General features: G+C 53.2%; 2 protein-coding genes across 2 annotated transcripts; one reads left to right on the top strand and one right to left on the bottom strand.

Annotated features, from left to right (window-relative positions):
- Positions 1–814: 814 nt before the first annotated feature.
- On the bottom strand, positions 815–7,200 carry ADIPOR1 (adiponectin receptor 1). Its single transcript, XM_014258964.2, has 8 exons — positions 7,146–7,200; positions 6,829–7,039; positions 6,096–6,215; positions 5,311–5,482; positions 4,202–4,388; positions 3,167–3,354; positions 1,830–2,023; positions 815–1,542 (listed from the first exon to the last, which is right to left on the bottom strand). Exons 2-8 carry the CDS (start codon positions 6,976–6,978, stop codon positions 1,414–1,416), a joined length of 1,140 nt encoding a protein of 379 aa, XP_014114439.1. The 5' UTR covers positions 6,979–7,039; positions 7,146–7,200; the 3' UTR covers positions 815–1,413.
- A 3,816-nt stretch (positions 7,201–11,016) lies between these two features.
- Positions 11,017–13,446, top strand: LOC102114688 (tetraspanin-18-like). The gene is made up of 7 exons (XM_088067297.1): positions 11,017–11,073; positions 11,319–11,513; positions 12,056–12,130; positions 12,354–12,452; positions 12,534–12,713; positions 12,968–13,051; positions 13,399–13,446. The coding sequence occupies exons 1-7, from the start codon at positions 11,017–11,019 to the stop codon at positions 13,444–13,446; spliced, it is 738 nt and encodes a 245-aa protein (XP_087923423.1).
- The last annotated feature ends 1,634 nt before the right edge of the window (positions 13,447–15,080 follow it).

Raw genomic sequence — 15,080 nt, forward strand, 5'->3', positions numbered from 1 at the left:
ATGTTGCACCTGCAGTGAATGCAGCTGAAAGGTAGCCTCTTCCCTGTCAAGTTTAAGTTATGGGGCTGGAGGGGGAAGCATTGCACCTGCTGCCAGCACAGCCTCCTGCTTTTCATTTCGGATCCTGGCCTGAGCAGAGTTACCACATCTCCTCTGCAGTTTCGTCCTTAAACTCCAGCTCTAGAAGCCCCTTCCCTCTTGCTAGCAGTTACAAAATCACATCCAGTGAGGTTTTCTGTTGTAACTCACTAATTAACTCATTGATCAAGCTATTGCTTGCTGGGAATTCCTGATACAGTGTCCAGCCTGGGGGATTTCCAAAGCTGGGCCACATCCAGACAGCTCAGCAAAAGGACATCCCCCCTCTGGGGGATGGCAGGGGCAGGTGGCACAGGGGCTATAATGGCTCTGCCCACACTCCTTCATCTGTAGGTCAGGCAATGGCCCTCAGCTGCCTGAACTGGACTTTGCTGGCCTCTGCACCTCCAAACCTCCTGACAGTCACTGTCCCCTGTGCACCAGGAGAAGCCTCTGAATGGGCCATGGTCCTGCACTGCTCCCACCCTGGCCAGGCTGTGCCACCTCTCCTGCCCTGCAGAGCCCCAAAGGAAGTCACAGCCCCAGAGCTGTCACCAGCCAGGGCTGGGTTTCCTGCCCTGTCATCACAACACTCAAATTTCCTGTTTTATTCCAGCCCAGTCCGGAGTCCACCGCAGCTGGAGGGATTCCACTGCCCCAGGGCACTCCTGGCCTGTTCCTGGGGTGCCCAGAGCCCTCTCTTCCCCCACCCCAAGAATGGACATGGACACAGTGGTGACACTGAACTATTGACCTTTTTATTTCAATCAGCTACAGCAGCTCTACATTCCCTACAACACTCTTCTTCCTCCCTCCTCCCGACACGGAGGGAGCCAAGGACTGCGGTGGCAGCGCGTTGTCTTAAAGCTTAGTATTAAATATTAAATATTCTTTCATTTATGTTTACATTACTTTGTCAAGGAAAACAAAACAAAAAGGACAATTAAAACTTTAAATTACATGAGTGTGTGCCTGTGCCTAGGGCTGCCCCAGCCAGGCACTGCCGTGGGGGATATGCAAAACTCCTGGTTCATGAAGAGTGGGATGTGCACAGCTGTGCAGGAGCAGCAAGCACCAGGTGACCCTGGTGCAGCAAAAACACTGTCTGGAGGAGTCAGGCACCCCCCTGCAGCCCCAGCACAGTGCGTGGGGAAGGGGGTGAGGATTTGGTCGACAACTTTGCTAAAGGATTTACCCATTTCTTACTTTTTTGTTTCTTTAAAAGAAAAAAAACAACAAACCAACAACCCCAAATGGTTTTGAGTCTTCCTTTGATTTTAGCAAAGACAAGAGTTTAAAAAGCACTTAGGAAGCTTGTACTAAAACCAGGCGCTCTCAGAGGAGAGAGTCGTCTGTGCACCCCCCTTCCAGGCCGTAGCGGAATTCCTGCAGGTTGGACACCCCATAGAAGTGGACAAAGGCTGCAGCCACTACCAGCACATGGAAGATCTGATGAGACTGGAACTGGAGGGAAGCAAAAAAGCCTTTAGACCAGACCAAAGGGGACACCAACACTGTCAACACCACCTCTTCCTCTTCCTTGCTGCTCCAGGACTGTCCTTTGCTCTCTGCTCCCCCCTGTTGCATCCAGCAGCGATTCCCACCCTGTATTTTACCCTGCCCACACACAGCACCCGTTCAAGGTCTGCCTGCCACTGTGCTGAGGCACAGCCTGACATCCCATCCAGCCCCTCAACGCCCCCTCTGTTGACCCAGAGCTGCCCCCAAGGTTTGCTGATCCCCACACTCACCCAGATGTCGAACTTGCCCGGGAAGAAGCGCTCAGGGATGCGGGCAGCATAGAGCCCAGCGCCCGTGATGTACATCACAGCCATGAGGAAGAACCAGCCCATCTGCCCCACCGTGGTGGCCTTCACAAAGCCTTCAGCAATGGTGAAGTGCATGGTGGGCACAACCCCGCTCAGTCCCAGCCCCAGGAACACGCCTGTAGCCCAGAGAGATCAGGGAAACGAGCTCAGTGGGAGTGGGGGGGAGCTGCTCCCGCCACCAGTTCCCCTGAATCCCTCATCCTGTGCTAGGGAAGCAGCTTTTCTTCACTGAATTCACAGAATATCTTGAGCTGAAAAGGACTCAGATCACTGTGTCCAACTCTTGGCCCTGCACAGGAGACCCCCAAGCAATCCCCCCACTGTGTCTGAAAGCATTGTCCTAACACTCCTTAAACTTCTCCAATCCTTACGGCACATATCCTTCCCAAAATGAGGGATCCACAGGTCCACATTCCAGGCAAACCGCCCCTGTGCCCGTTGGGTAGAATCCACCCACTGTTTTTTATGCAGGGCTGCAGCAGCTCCCACTCCTGGCTATGGGAATGGACTTTGTAAGGTGCCAGCCCTTCCAGTACAGTAATTTCTTGCAGCTCCCGAGGAAGGAGCTCAGCAACAGCTGAAATGTTCAACTCTGCCCTCTGATGAGTTGGCAAAGAACAAGTGGCACCGTGGTGACACTGGCCTGGAGAGGCTCTGGGTGGCACCCGGCTGGATCCTGCTCGTGCTGGGGGCACAGGATGCAGTGGGGAGGAGCCAGGGGGATGCGAGTGCCGCCTCTCCCCTGCCCTCATCTGAGGGCTCTCAGGTGGCCTCTGTCTCAGCATGGTCTTTCCTCACTTCATGTAGCCAGGACAGGGCTCTGAGACATTTGCTTCAGGGCCCCTGGGAGTTGGGGAGGGAGGTGTCTCCTGGTGCTTCAGCCAGGCTGGACCTGCTGCCAGGCTGGAGGGAACCCCCCACTGCACCCCCAGGAAGGCAGGGACCAGCCAGCACGTCCCTGGCAGGGAAGAGCTCAGGAATGCCTTTCTCCTCTGCCTCAGCTGCAGCTTCCTGCTGCTAAACTGCTTCCTGTAGAAGGTAGAAAAGGCACAGCCCCAGCTGACCCAGGCTATTTTTAAACTCCAAACCTCAGGCTCTGCTCAGCAGATGAATCCCCAGCACAGCAAGAGAAGGCAGGAGGCTGCTCCCTGCAGTGCTGTGCTGCTCCAGGGAAATGAATCCTGCAGCTCCCAGAGCTTCTCCCAAACGGGATCTGCCCAAAGTGATTCCCAGGACTTGGGGGAGGAGGGAGCTCCTACCTGCTCTGGTCTGCCTGTGCTTGGGAGTGGCAAATCGGTCCCACTGTGCCACAATGATGGCAGAGATACCCAAGACACAGACGATGGAGAGGTAGATGAGTCTTGGCTGTGGAGAGCAGTAGAATGAGTAGTAGAGCCACGGGACGAAGCTCCCCATGATCAGCAGTGCAATTCCTGAATAATCCAACCTGCAGCCAGGGTGCAATGACAGAGAGCCACAGGTGAGCCCCAAAATCCACCCCCTCCATGTGGAAAGGGACTGGGCAGGAGGAGGCTGGAACTCGAACCACCGGGAACAAATCCCTGTGCACATGGATCTGTGATCCTCCACTCATCTCACCATTGAAACATAGCCCCTGCACTGCCCCCACTGCCTTCCCAGGAACACAAGGGCATTCCTGCTGGATTTGTTCTGAAGACAGGATCCCGTGGGATCTCTAGGGGTTGTGCAAAGGGGATGGGCACGATTCCCAGCAAGCAGCACTCAAATAAATGCCTTTAACAGCCATGAGGGAGCAGAATGTCACTCGAGAGCCTCACTGCAAAGGCTGATGGGAGCAGCCCAGGAAGAGGCACAAACCACTGACCAGCCTTCCCACTCTGCTGGGAATCCTGTTCCTTCTTTCCATTTGGTTTCAGTCCAAACTGAGGTTTTTAAAAGCATCCAGTAAACTGGGTCCTGCCAAACTGGCCATGGCCCCCAGCTGCCCAGTGAGAGTGAGACCCCTCCTCAATTCACTGCTACAAGAGCAACAGAGCCTGTTCCCCTGGGAGCCAGGATCCTGTTCCCTTGGGAGCTACAGTGTCCCAGGATCTTTATCATGCACCTGAGGCCCCTGACCTGGCACATTTAAGATGCTCAGACAGAACCCTCCAGAACCCTGTTGTGCTTCCTCTCAGTTTCATGCTGGATTGGATGGACGCTCCCTTCCCCCAGGGATAAAACATTTGGGAACACAGTGCTTTCCAAGAGGAGATGCTGCAAGAACCCAAAACCTCCCAGGAGACCACACAACCACACTCACGCTGACTCACTTTGAAAAAGTCCGTGAGACCTTCTCTGAGTGACAGTAGACAGTGTGGAAAAGCCAGGAGAAGCTGAGGCACAGCACTGCTCCCAGGAAGAACATCCCAAACACCACCTTCTCCTGGAGAGGAGCCATAAAGTACATGTTGGGCCGCAGCATGGTCAGGATCCCCAGGCAGAGGAACAGAACAAACCCTGCAGGAGCACATGGAGAAGGAAGTCAGGGGGACAAGTGAGGGAGTTCAGCAGAGCCAGAATAAGAACAGCCCTAGCCATGCTCCAGGAAGTCCTGGATGTATCCCAGGAGTGCTCAGTAACCCACAGTAGGTCCTTGGCTAAGGTCTTTGTAAGTGCAAATGGGAAGGTCTGGGATCAGGGGAAGGGGCAGGCACAGGGCAAAGAGCTGCTGAGCTGATGTGTTTCACAGGGTCATGGAATCACAGACTAGTTTAGGTAGGAAGGGACCTTAAAGCTCACCACATTCCAGCCCATGCCATGGCTAGGAACACCTGCCACTATCCCAGGTTGCTCCAAGCCTAGTTCAACCTGGCTGTGGACACTTCCAGGGATGGGGCAGCCACAGCTGCCCTGGGCAACCTGGGTCAGGGCCTTACCACCCCCACAGGGAAAAATTTCTTCCAATATCCCATCTAACCCTGCCCTCTGGCAGTGGGAAGATATTCTTCCTTGTCCTATGACTCCCAGCCCTTGTCCAAAGTCCCTCTTCAGCTCTGGAAGGGGCTCTAAGGTCTCCCTGGAGCTTTGTCTTCTCCAGGCTAAGTATTCCCAGCTCTCCCAGCCCAGTTCCAGAGCAGAAGAGCTCCAGCCCTCAGAGCATCTCTCTGGCCTCCTCTGGACTCATTTCAGAGGAACGTCATCTGAGGCTTCCTTGTTTTTCCCAGGACACATTTCGCCATCCCACTCCTACAGTGGGTGAGCCCAGCCCTGGTCCCTCTCTCCCAAGGGGCTCCAGACACTCCATGTCTGATCTGCCTGCATGCACAGCATCCTCACAGGGAGCCCTGGGCACGGGGAGGACCCAGCACTGAGCCTGTTCTGACTCTAACGCAGGGTCTGAGCCCCTCCAGCCCCAGGGTTCCCCCTTCCCCACAGTCACCCAGCAGGTGTGTCCAGATGTTGCCTGTCTCAGTGTGTATCCGGAAGATGCTCCGGAAGCAGGCACGGAAGGAGGGCATGGGGGGCCGGTGTCCGTGCAGGAGGTAATCATTGTCCTTGAGCCAGTCGGGCAGGACGTCATACGGGATCACACGCCAGCGTCCTTCCCACACCTGCAACACACCAGGGGGATCAGAGCCCCAGACCCACAGGGAACAACCCGGCCCTGGGCTGCTCCTCAGGGAGAAGAAGTTTGGCTTCTCAGACATCAATCAGGTGCCCTGTGGACCCTGTCAGCCACCCACCCACATCCTGCACTTTGCTCCACAAAACTCCCAGGGAGTGATTTTACCCTCACCTCAGTTAGCACATGGTTTCACTCTCAGGCCCCAAAGGAGTGATTCCAGGATCCCCCAGGGAGTCAGGGGCGATTGATACCATCAGCTTTAACCTTTCCACACCCAGAGACTGTTCCCTGCGGTGGGAATTCCCGTTTGATCAGGGAAGAAGCACAGGAGCCACAGTGACTGTGGGCACTGGGTGACACCCCAGCCAGCACTGGGACTCCTGGGCCGCACCCAGGCCCACAGGAACACTGGGATTGCTCCCAGGTCCTCACCCACTATGGCCCCCATCCTGGCCATCCCCACTGGGATCAGCCCAGCAGAGCTGAAGCAAGCTGGGGCCATGTGGAGCTTTATTCTGACACAGCCTGTCACCCCAAACCCTGGGACTGGGGAATCTGCTCCAAAATCAAGACCGGGGGATCACCACCAGCTCCGGTACCTTGTACACAAACTCTTCCATCTTCTCCATGGCATGGTGAGCCTGCAGGGGCAGGGTCAGCACCCGCACCACCTCCTCCTCCTCTTCCTCACGGGCTGCCGGGCCTGGTGGATCCTCAGCCTGCAGGGAGAAGAGCCAGGAGGGAATTATTCCAGCCCCTGGGAGAGGAATCATCCCTGCTCTTCTGAGGGCATCTGGGGCTTCATCCCTCTGAGAGGACAAGGCAGGACCCCCCAGTCACCCTCGTTTATGCAACACGCTGCTGCCTGACCCGTCCTGGGCAGGCTAATCCCAGATTTATCCTGTCGAAAAGTGGGATTACCACCAGGGATTTTCATCCCTACAACCAAGGCTGGAGCCGCCGCTCGGCGCAGCCGGGACACCCGAGCAGAGACAGCTCCGAGCTGGGAAGGCTCTGGCTCCCGGCACATCTGCTCTCCTCAGCCGGGAAAGGGGTCGGGAAGGTGATTCCCTGCCCTGTGGAAATGCTGGGGCACTGGAAACAGCCTGGGAACAGGCGGCACAGACACAGCGATCCCGGTGACATCCCTGCTTAGGACTATCTCGGCTCCATTCCTGCTGGCAGGAACAGCGTTGGGGCTGGCTCGGAGCTGTGCTCCTCTAGTTATTAATGGGATAACGGGCAGATTCCCGGGGTAATCGCGGGGACGGAGCGAGGAGACCGAGCCAGGCTCTGACTCCCCGCCCGCCCGAGGGTCTCGGAGGGGCTCACGCTGGCAGCTCCGGTGGCTCCTTGGTCCCCTTTCTCCTCCAGGAGCGGCCCCAGCTCGGCGAGCTCCAGGTGCGCCCGCTCCCGCTCCCGCTCCCGGCCGGCGGCCGCCAGCCCGCTGCCCGCCCCGGCGGGGGCCTTGCGGGACGCCATCGGGGCGGCGGGTGCTCCGGGGCAGCCGATGAAGGTCTTTCCGCGTCCTTCTGCCGCCGCGCTGCGGGTGGAAGAAGCAGAGTTACCGGGAGCGGCGGGACCGGCGGCAGGGCTCTCCCTGGTGGGCTGGAAGCAGAGAACCCCTCGCTCCCCTGCCCGCCCCTCACCGGCCGCTACATCCCGCGGGCGGCGGCGGCGGCACCGGAAGCAACGCCGAGGGAACGGGAAGGCACAGCGCCGCTTCCGGGCTCGGGGCCGCGCCCCCAGGGCGCCAGCCTGGGGAAAGCGCTCTGTGATTGGTCAAGATCCCCGTCTGTCTCTCGTTCCTCCCGCCCCGCCAGCCAGCGCCCTCTGCGATTGGTGGAGCCGCCTCGCTGGGCGCGGGCGGGAGGCGCTCTGGCCGCCCCGCTCGGCTCTATGGCTGCGCGCTCGGCTGCCCCCTGCTGGCTCGGCGGGGAGAGACAGAGCCCCGAGCGCCCGGGGGCTGCGGGGGCACCGCCACCGCCTTCAAGTGAATTATCCGGGATTATCTATCAGTTCATCGTGAATTATCCGGGATTATCTATCAGTTCATCGTGAATTATCCGGGATTATCTATCAATTCATCGTGAATTATCTGTGATTATCTGTCAGTTCATCGTGAATTATCTGTGACTATCTGTCAGTTCATCGTGAATTATCTGTGATTATCTATCAATTCATCGTGAATTATCTGGGATTATCTATCAATTCATCGTGAATTATCTGGGATTATCTATCAATTCATCGTGAATTATCTGTGATTATCTATCAATTCATCGTGAATTATCTGTGATTATCTGTCAATTCATCGTGAATTATCCGGGATTATCTATCAATTCATCGTGAATTATCTGGGATTATCTATCAATTCATCGTGAATTATCTGGGATTATCTATCAATTCATCGTGAATTATCTGTGATTATCTATCAATTCATCGTGAATTATCTGTGATTATCTGTCAATTCATCGTGAATTATCCGGGATTATCTATCAATTCATCGTGAATTATCTGTGATTATCTGTCAATTCATCGTGAATTATCTGTGATTATCTGTCAATTCATCGTGAATTATCTGTGATTATCTGTCAATTCATCGTGAATTATCCGGGATTATCTATCAATTCATCGTGAATTATCTGTGATTATCTATCAATTCATCGTGAATTATCTGGGATTATCTATCAATTCATCGTGAATTATCTGTGATTATCTATCAATTCATCGTGAATTATCTGTGACTATCTATCAGTTCATCGTGAATTATCTGTGATTATCTATCAATTCATCGTGAATTATCTGTGATTATCTATCAGTTCATCGTGAATTATCCGGGATTATCTGTCAGTTCATCGTGAATTATCTGTGATTATCTATCAGTTCATCGTGAATTATCCGGGATTATCTATCAATTCATCGTGAATTATCTGTGATTATCTATCAATTCATCGTGAATTATCCGGGATTATCTATCAGTTCATCGTGAATTATCCGGGATTATCTATCAGTTCATCGTGAATTATCCGGGATTATCTGTCAGTTCATCGTGAATTATCTGTGATTATCTATCAATTCATCGTGAATTATCTGTGATTATCTATCAGTTCATCGCGAATTATCCGGGATTATCTATCAATTCATCGTGAATTATCTGTGATTATCTATCAATTCATCGTGAATTATCCGGGATTATCTATCAATTCATCGTGAATTATCCGGGATTATCTATCAATTCATCGTGAATTATCTGTGATTATCTGTCAATTCATCGTGAATTATCTGTGATTATCTGTCAATTCATCATGAATTATCTGTGATTATCTGTCAATTCATCGTGAATTATCTGTGATTATCTGTCAATTCATCATGAATTATCTGTGATTATCTGTCAGTTCATCGTGAATTATCTGGGGTTATCTATCAATTCATCGTGAATTATCTGTGGTTAACTATCAGTCTTGAATTATATGAGGTTATCTATCAGTTCATCTTGAATTATCTGCAATCAATTAATCTTGAATTATCTGCAATTATCTATCAATTCAGGATGAATTATCTGTGATTATCTATCAATTCAAGATGAATTCTCTGCCTCTAGGATCAATTATCTCACCTTTTGCAAACCTAGCTGTCGAAATTCAACTTCTCCAAGAGAAGATACTTTAATGAAGAAAAGAACTTTGTGTTTCAAACATTGAGTAAAGTCACATCACCAAAAGAAAATGTATTAGTCAAGTGAAGAATATGCTTTAGATAGACGTGTTCGTGTAAATTTACTGTTTAAAAAAGATTTAACCTTTTACCCCTCAGTGTGCTTGATTTGTGGAAACCTCCTATTTGTACCTGGTGCAGAATAAATAATGTTTCCTTTCTAAGGTGACTGCGTTTAGAGAGCTCCTAAAGTCAGTGTTGTAAATGAAATTAGACAATTAGGTTTATTGAGTTAACAGCAATTAAATTAAAAATAAATGCAATTTAGTCAATTGAATAGCAATTTGGTATAAATGAATACAATTTAGTAAAAAAGATACAATTATGTCTGTAATTTGCCAGTAACTAAGTACGATTAAAACATAAGCAAAACTGAGCAGGGTATGGAGAGGGCTTCTCACCCCACCTCACATACCAAACAAAGCAATTCAAACTAAACTTATATACTACATGCTTATACATATTTGTTAATGTTTCCTGTAGGTTTCCTCCCACTTTCAATTCTTAAATTCTACATCGCTATCCTTCATGGTTCATGCTTCACTTGTTGCTAGGGGGCCTTCAGTCTTCTTTTGGTGGTCTTTGGATGAAAGCCTGCACTCATCCTTGTTGTCCTCTGGATAACCTCACAGGTTGCTCGTGTGTACTAAGCATTGTGTGATGTAAGCAAGCATTATGTTCCAATAATTAGCCTTGCACTTTGTAGTTAAAACCGTAATTTCAAACCTTATGCTTGAAGTCGTTCCAGCTTTGTCCATCTCAAGGTCGATTCTGTCTTGAGACATTACTTATCTTAAAACTACATCCTGTATCCTATTTTTAACGTGTAACATCTGCAAAGGGCTCCATCTGCCTTGTAACACTAATTCCCTTTATTGCTTTATAATAACAACTTTTCGAATAGTTACAATTTAGTTAGCATGAATCATCTCCATTTCTCCCATCAGCAACAAGAGGGGACAGACCCTGTCATCCATTTGTGCTGCCCCAGCAGCTGATCGTCCCCGCAGCACCACCTGCCTGCCCTCGGGTCCCACCTGTGGCCACTGAAGGCTTTCCTGAATGGCCACAGCAATGATCAGTGGCCGAGGTCACCCCTGGCCCGGTGGGGTGGCTCATCTTTCCCTGCCCAAAGGTTTCATTTCCTTGGCTGACAAGAGCCAGAGACTCCCGGCCGCCAGAGGCACAATGGTGGATCCTGTTCCCCATCAATCATTCATGGCCTCGCGGCTGGAAGGGATTTCTTGGGGGCTGCTGGTGTGAGAAGGGAGGAGGGATTTTCCAACCTTGGTGATGTTATATAGGTGTTGGCAGTGCCAGGGAAGGTTAGAGGCACCTGGGTTGCCCACTATCCCCACAGGGTGAGTGATGAAGGGGCTGAAGGGAACACAGGATTTAGAGAGGACCTGGGTTTGGAAGGGACATGGGTTTGTAGGGGACACAGGGTTTGGTGGGGACACAAAGTCTGTAGGGCACGTGGGTTTGTAGGGGACACAGGGTCTGGAGGGAACGCAGGGTTTGGAGGAGACACAGGGTTTGGATGGGACACAGGACAGGAGACATGGGACGTGTGAAGGGCGGGGACGTGATTGGGAGGGGACATGGATTTGGAGAGAACACAGGTTTGGGGCTTTTTGGGGTGTGATGGGAGATGGTGGAGGTAGAAAATGATCTGGGAATTTTGGGATCTCCCCACATTCTGCTGGAGCCATGGGGTCCAGGACAAGTCAGGGCTGGCTGTGGCCAGGGCTCTGCTCTCCCCTCCACAGGGACAAACACTGCTGTGTCCCCCCTCCCGGTGTCTCCATGAGTGTCTTGAGCTGCATGAAGTACCTGATGTTCATCTTCAACGTGCTGGTGTTTGTGAGTCCACCTGGGCCCTGCGGGGTGCAGGGGTGGAGGGGAACCTTGCCTGGGGAGCGACATCTCCAGCTGGCTCAGGGTGGGTGACACCGGTCCCAGGGAGGGAACCAAGGGTTGAAGCATCCCACATGCACATGGGGTGACATTTACATCTGGCTCAGGGTGGGTGACACCCATTCCCAGGGAGGGGACCGAGCCTTGGACATCCCTTGAGCCCATTATCATCTCCTGACCTCCTCCTGCAGGCTGGGGGGACATGCCTGACAGGCATGGGAGTGTGGGTGGCCACGGACCCGGCTGGTTTCCAGGACATCGTGGCTGCCAGGGCCGTGCTGAGCGCAGGTGCATGGCTGCTGCTGGCCGTGGGCATTGCCCTGTCCCTGCTGGGCTTCCTGGGCTGTTGCGGGGCCCTGCGCCGGAGCCGCCCGCTCCTGCTGCTGGTGAGGGAGGGAAGATGGGTGGGAAGGGGCTGCAGGATGTGGGCAGGGGGCACTGGGGGCAGGAGTCACAGGCTGGAGGGTAGTGGGGGATGCAGGTATTGCTGGAAGAGCCAGGAGCTGCTGTTCCTCATCCTCAATATGTCCTGCCATCCACTCCCCACCTTGTGAGTCTCAGCTTAGAGCCCAGAGGATTTATAAAGCCACTAAGTAGAGTCAATTCCCTCTGAAGCCACTGGCTTGTCCCACATGGCATTTCCAAGATGACCCCACTGCTGGTGAGGGACAGAAATGCCTATTTGAGCACGGAGACCCCTGTTTATTCAGCATCCCCAGTCCCTTGCAGGCAGTGCTTGTTTTTAACCCCTGCCTTGCAGCCACTGTGGTCAGAGATGTGGCATCTGTCCCCAGGAGCTGTACACATGTCCCTGGTCTCAGGGACACAGAGCACAGGCAGGACTGGTGCAGAGGAGGGCAGGGATAATGTGAGCAGGTTGCTTGTGGGATCAGGCTGGTCTCTGACTCCTTCACCTGCTGCCTTCCAGTTCTTCATCCTTGTCAGCCTCGTCTTCCTCGCACAGCTTGTTGGGGCCATTCTCTTCCTGGTGCACTGGAAACAGGTACTCACACCATCCCCAGCGTCAGCAGCCTTCCTCTGTCACACCATGGCCATGGCTCAGAGCCCACCAGGCGACCTGGGCTGGTCTAGGGACACCCTTCCCCTCACTTCTGTCACCAGCACAACACACACCTCAAAGCAGGTGGGGGGGGATCCAGTGGGTGCCCAGCTCCCCTCAGCAGGGTGGGAGAGGAACATTCCCAGCCCTGGCATCAATTCCACAGGTGCAGCCCGAGCACTTCCTGTCCGAGCTACAGAAGAACTATGGTGGGGATGAGAGTGCTGAGGTCTTCTCCACAGCCTGGAACACCCTCATGGTCACGGTGAGCACCTGGGAGGCTCCTGGGGGACACGCAGGATCCACCAAGGGTGACCACGGTGATGGTGTTTCCCTTCTGTTCCAGTTCTCGTGTTGTGGTGTTTTAGGACCCAAAGACTTTGGGAATGGCTCCCGCTTCCAGGAGCTGCACCCAGGGATGCCATGGCCACAGGCGTGCTGTGCCCGGGATGGGTTTCTGCTGGCAGGAGAGCTCCTAGGCTGGGAGCAGTGCCAGGACAGAAGCCCTGGCTACATCCATGAGCAGGTACGGCACAACCCTGCTGTGTCTGTGTCCCTGTCCCAGCCTCAGCCCTTCCCAGGCTCACGGAGCAGAGCATAAGGGACAGAAGCCTGGGACATTGCCTGCCTGTGCTTCCACAGTCCAGTGGCTCCCAAAGTCCTCAGCTTGTCCTGCCCCACAGGAGACCCCCCCACATCCCCCTGCACTCTGGTCCCCCTCTGGGCTCCCTGTGGCCATGGGGAACACAAGAGAGCCTCTCCATCCTCTCTCTGCCCCAGGGCTGCTTCTTCACCTTCGGCAGGACGCTGCAGAGGTACATCTCCCTCCCTGGGACCTGCAGCTTAGCCGTGCTGGGCATTGAGGTAATGAGGGGGGCCAGGGCCAGGGCAGGCAGAGCAGTTTTGGTGGCATGGGGGTTGCTCAGTGGGCAAGGAGAGCACAAAGGGGCTCAGGTCTGTCTCGGGGTACAGAGCCTGTTCTCCACTGCAGATGGGGCAGGTGAAGGAACAAGGGAGGGTTTGTTTTACTCCCCCTGGGTCTCCTCACCCTGGGTGTCCCTGTGCAGCACCAGGAGAGCTGGCCCAGACCCCTCGAGGGGCACAGCAGTGGCCCCAGGCCAGGGATCCTCCAGCCCCTCTCTCTGCTTCCATCCTCAGGCCCAGCCTGGCCCTGCCATGGGGTTGACCCTCTCTCACCTCCATCATTCCAGATCTTTGCCATGTTCTTCGCTTTCTGCCTTTACTACAACTTTGACTGAGTTGGACAAGGACATGCCTGGGCTTTGGGAGCAGCTGAGGACACAGCCCTTCCTCACCCAGCAGAGATCAGCTCATCGCTGAGCTTCACTGCTTGCAGGCATTGGAAACCTCGTTGAGTCCTGTCTCTGCTCCAGAGATGGGCCTGACTTGCTTTCCTGGGAGCAGGGACAGGATATGGGTTAAATTCCCAGTGGGCAACCTGCAGAGCAAGAGCCCAAGCTTGCTCCTACTGTGATCTGCTGCCAGCCCTTCCCTTTGTGGAAGCACCAAGAATTGTCCTCCTTAGACCAATCCTCTTGCACTCTTCACCCCACACATCCCATTGCTGACATCCCACTCTTCCACGTCCACCCTCACAGATCTCTGGGAATCCTTTGGGCTCTTCCTCACCTGCTGTGAGCTGGTTCTTGTCACTGGCCACCTCCTGGAGTCATAACAGAGCCACGACACAATCCAGGTTATCCTAAATGGTCCAACTGGAACCTGCTCTGGAGAGCCAGATTTGTAAGACTTGAGTTTAATGACAGCCCTTGAAGTCACATGGAAAACTAAGAGTTTCCTGGGAAAGGATTCCCACCAGCTGTTTCTGACCTGTCTGCTGCTCAGCTCCTGCTCTCAGTTGGTTGTGAAAATAGAAACTGAACTACTTGGTGCTGTTCCCATGTCTCTAAAGTTGGAAACTGGAAGCTGAAGCAGTGGTCGTAGTTTTCCTTGTGTTGTGGTTTGACACTGGCCAAATGCCAGGCATGAAAGTTGTTGCTTACCCTGTTGGGCAGAGGACAGGGGAAAAAACCAAAGGGCTCATGAGTTAATGACTGGGAGAAAAAAAATACTAAAGGCAAAACAGGTTCAAATTTAAAGGTATAAAGTGATTTTATTATTAACAGAGTCAGAGGAGAATAATGAGAAGTAAACACCTTTTTCTCCCCTGGCCCCTCCCTCTTTCCCACAGGGAGACAGGGTGTGGGGTTTTGCTCAGTTCATCACTTGAGATCTTCTGTTTGCTCAGGGAGCAGAGTCTTTTCTCTGATATGCTGGGAGGTCCCTCCCAGGGGCAGTTTTCCCAAAATTGCTGTGGTGTGGGTCACTCATCCATGGGCATGTAATCTTTTAAGGACAGGCTGCTCTAGTTTGGGAGCAAGGACCCTCTCTCTCTATTTGGGTCTCCCACTGGATTACAGCTTTCTCTGGCATCCACCCATTCCAGCATGAGCCCTTTTCTCCTGGGCTGTGAATTTCTGCATCCCCTGTAGACTTCACGCATTACTGGGGGACAGTTTGTTTCACCTTGGTCCTCACCATGGCTTGCAGAGGAGTCTCCGATGCTTGGAGCACCTCTTCCCACACTGACCTTGGTGCTGCCATGCTGTTTCCTCTCACATGTTCCCACTTCTCCCTCCTCTTCTCTGACTGGAAGAAAACCTGCTGCCTGTAGGTACTCTTGCAAGATCCTGCAGGGCTGAGGAGCTGATCTCATCCAGGTTCCATGTTCCGTTTCCATTGCTGCTATCCCAGCACCTTTAACACCTCTCCTCGTGTGGGGCACAGGAAGGGGAAGACACCACCCTGCCCTCCTGCCCGCAGCCACTGCACCATTTTCTCCTTGAACAGGTCATCACAGAGGTGTTACCAA

The sequence above is a fragment of the Pseudopodoces humilis genome, chromosome 26 (genome assembly GCF_049639895.1).
Source record: "Pseudopodoces humilis isolate 2021_Gansu_Grassland_sample_001 chromosome 26, ASM4963989v1, whole genome shotgun sequence".
Taxonomy (NCBI): Eukaryota; Metazoa; Chordata; class Aves; order Passeriformes; family Paridae; genus Pseudopodoces; species Pseudopodoces humilis.

Coding starts and splice junctions, on each gene's coding strand:
- LOC102114688 (XM_088067297.1), top strand. CDS start 11,017: ATGAGTGTCTTGAGCTGCATGAAGTACCTGATGTTCATCTTCAACGTG. Junction 12,131..12,353: donor TCCTGGTGCACTGGAAACAG/GTACTCACACCA, acceptor TCAATTCCACAG/GTGCAGCCCGAGCACTTCCT. Junction 12,453..12,533: donor GGAACACCCTCATGGTCACG/GTGAGCACCTGG, acceptor CTTCTGTTCCAG/TTCTCGTGTTGTGGTGTTTT.
- ADIPOR1 (XM_014258964.2), bottom strand. CDS start 6,978: ATGGCGTCCCGCAAGGCCCCCGCCGGGGCGGGCAGCGGGCTGGCGGCC. Junction 4,389..5,310: donor CATCTGGACACACCTGCTGG/GTGACTGTGGGG, acceptor GTGCTCCTGCAG/GGTTTGTTCTGTTCCTCTGC. Junction 2,024..3,166: donor GCACAGGCAGACCAGAGCAG/GTAGGAGCTCCC, acceptor TCTGGGCTACAG/GCGTGTTCCTGGGGCTGGGA.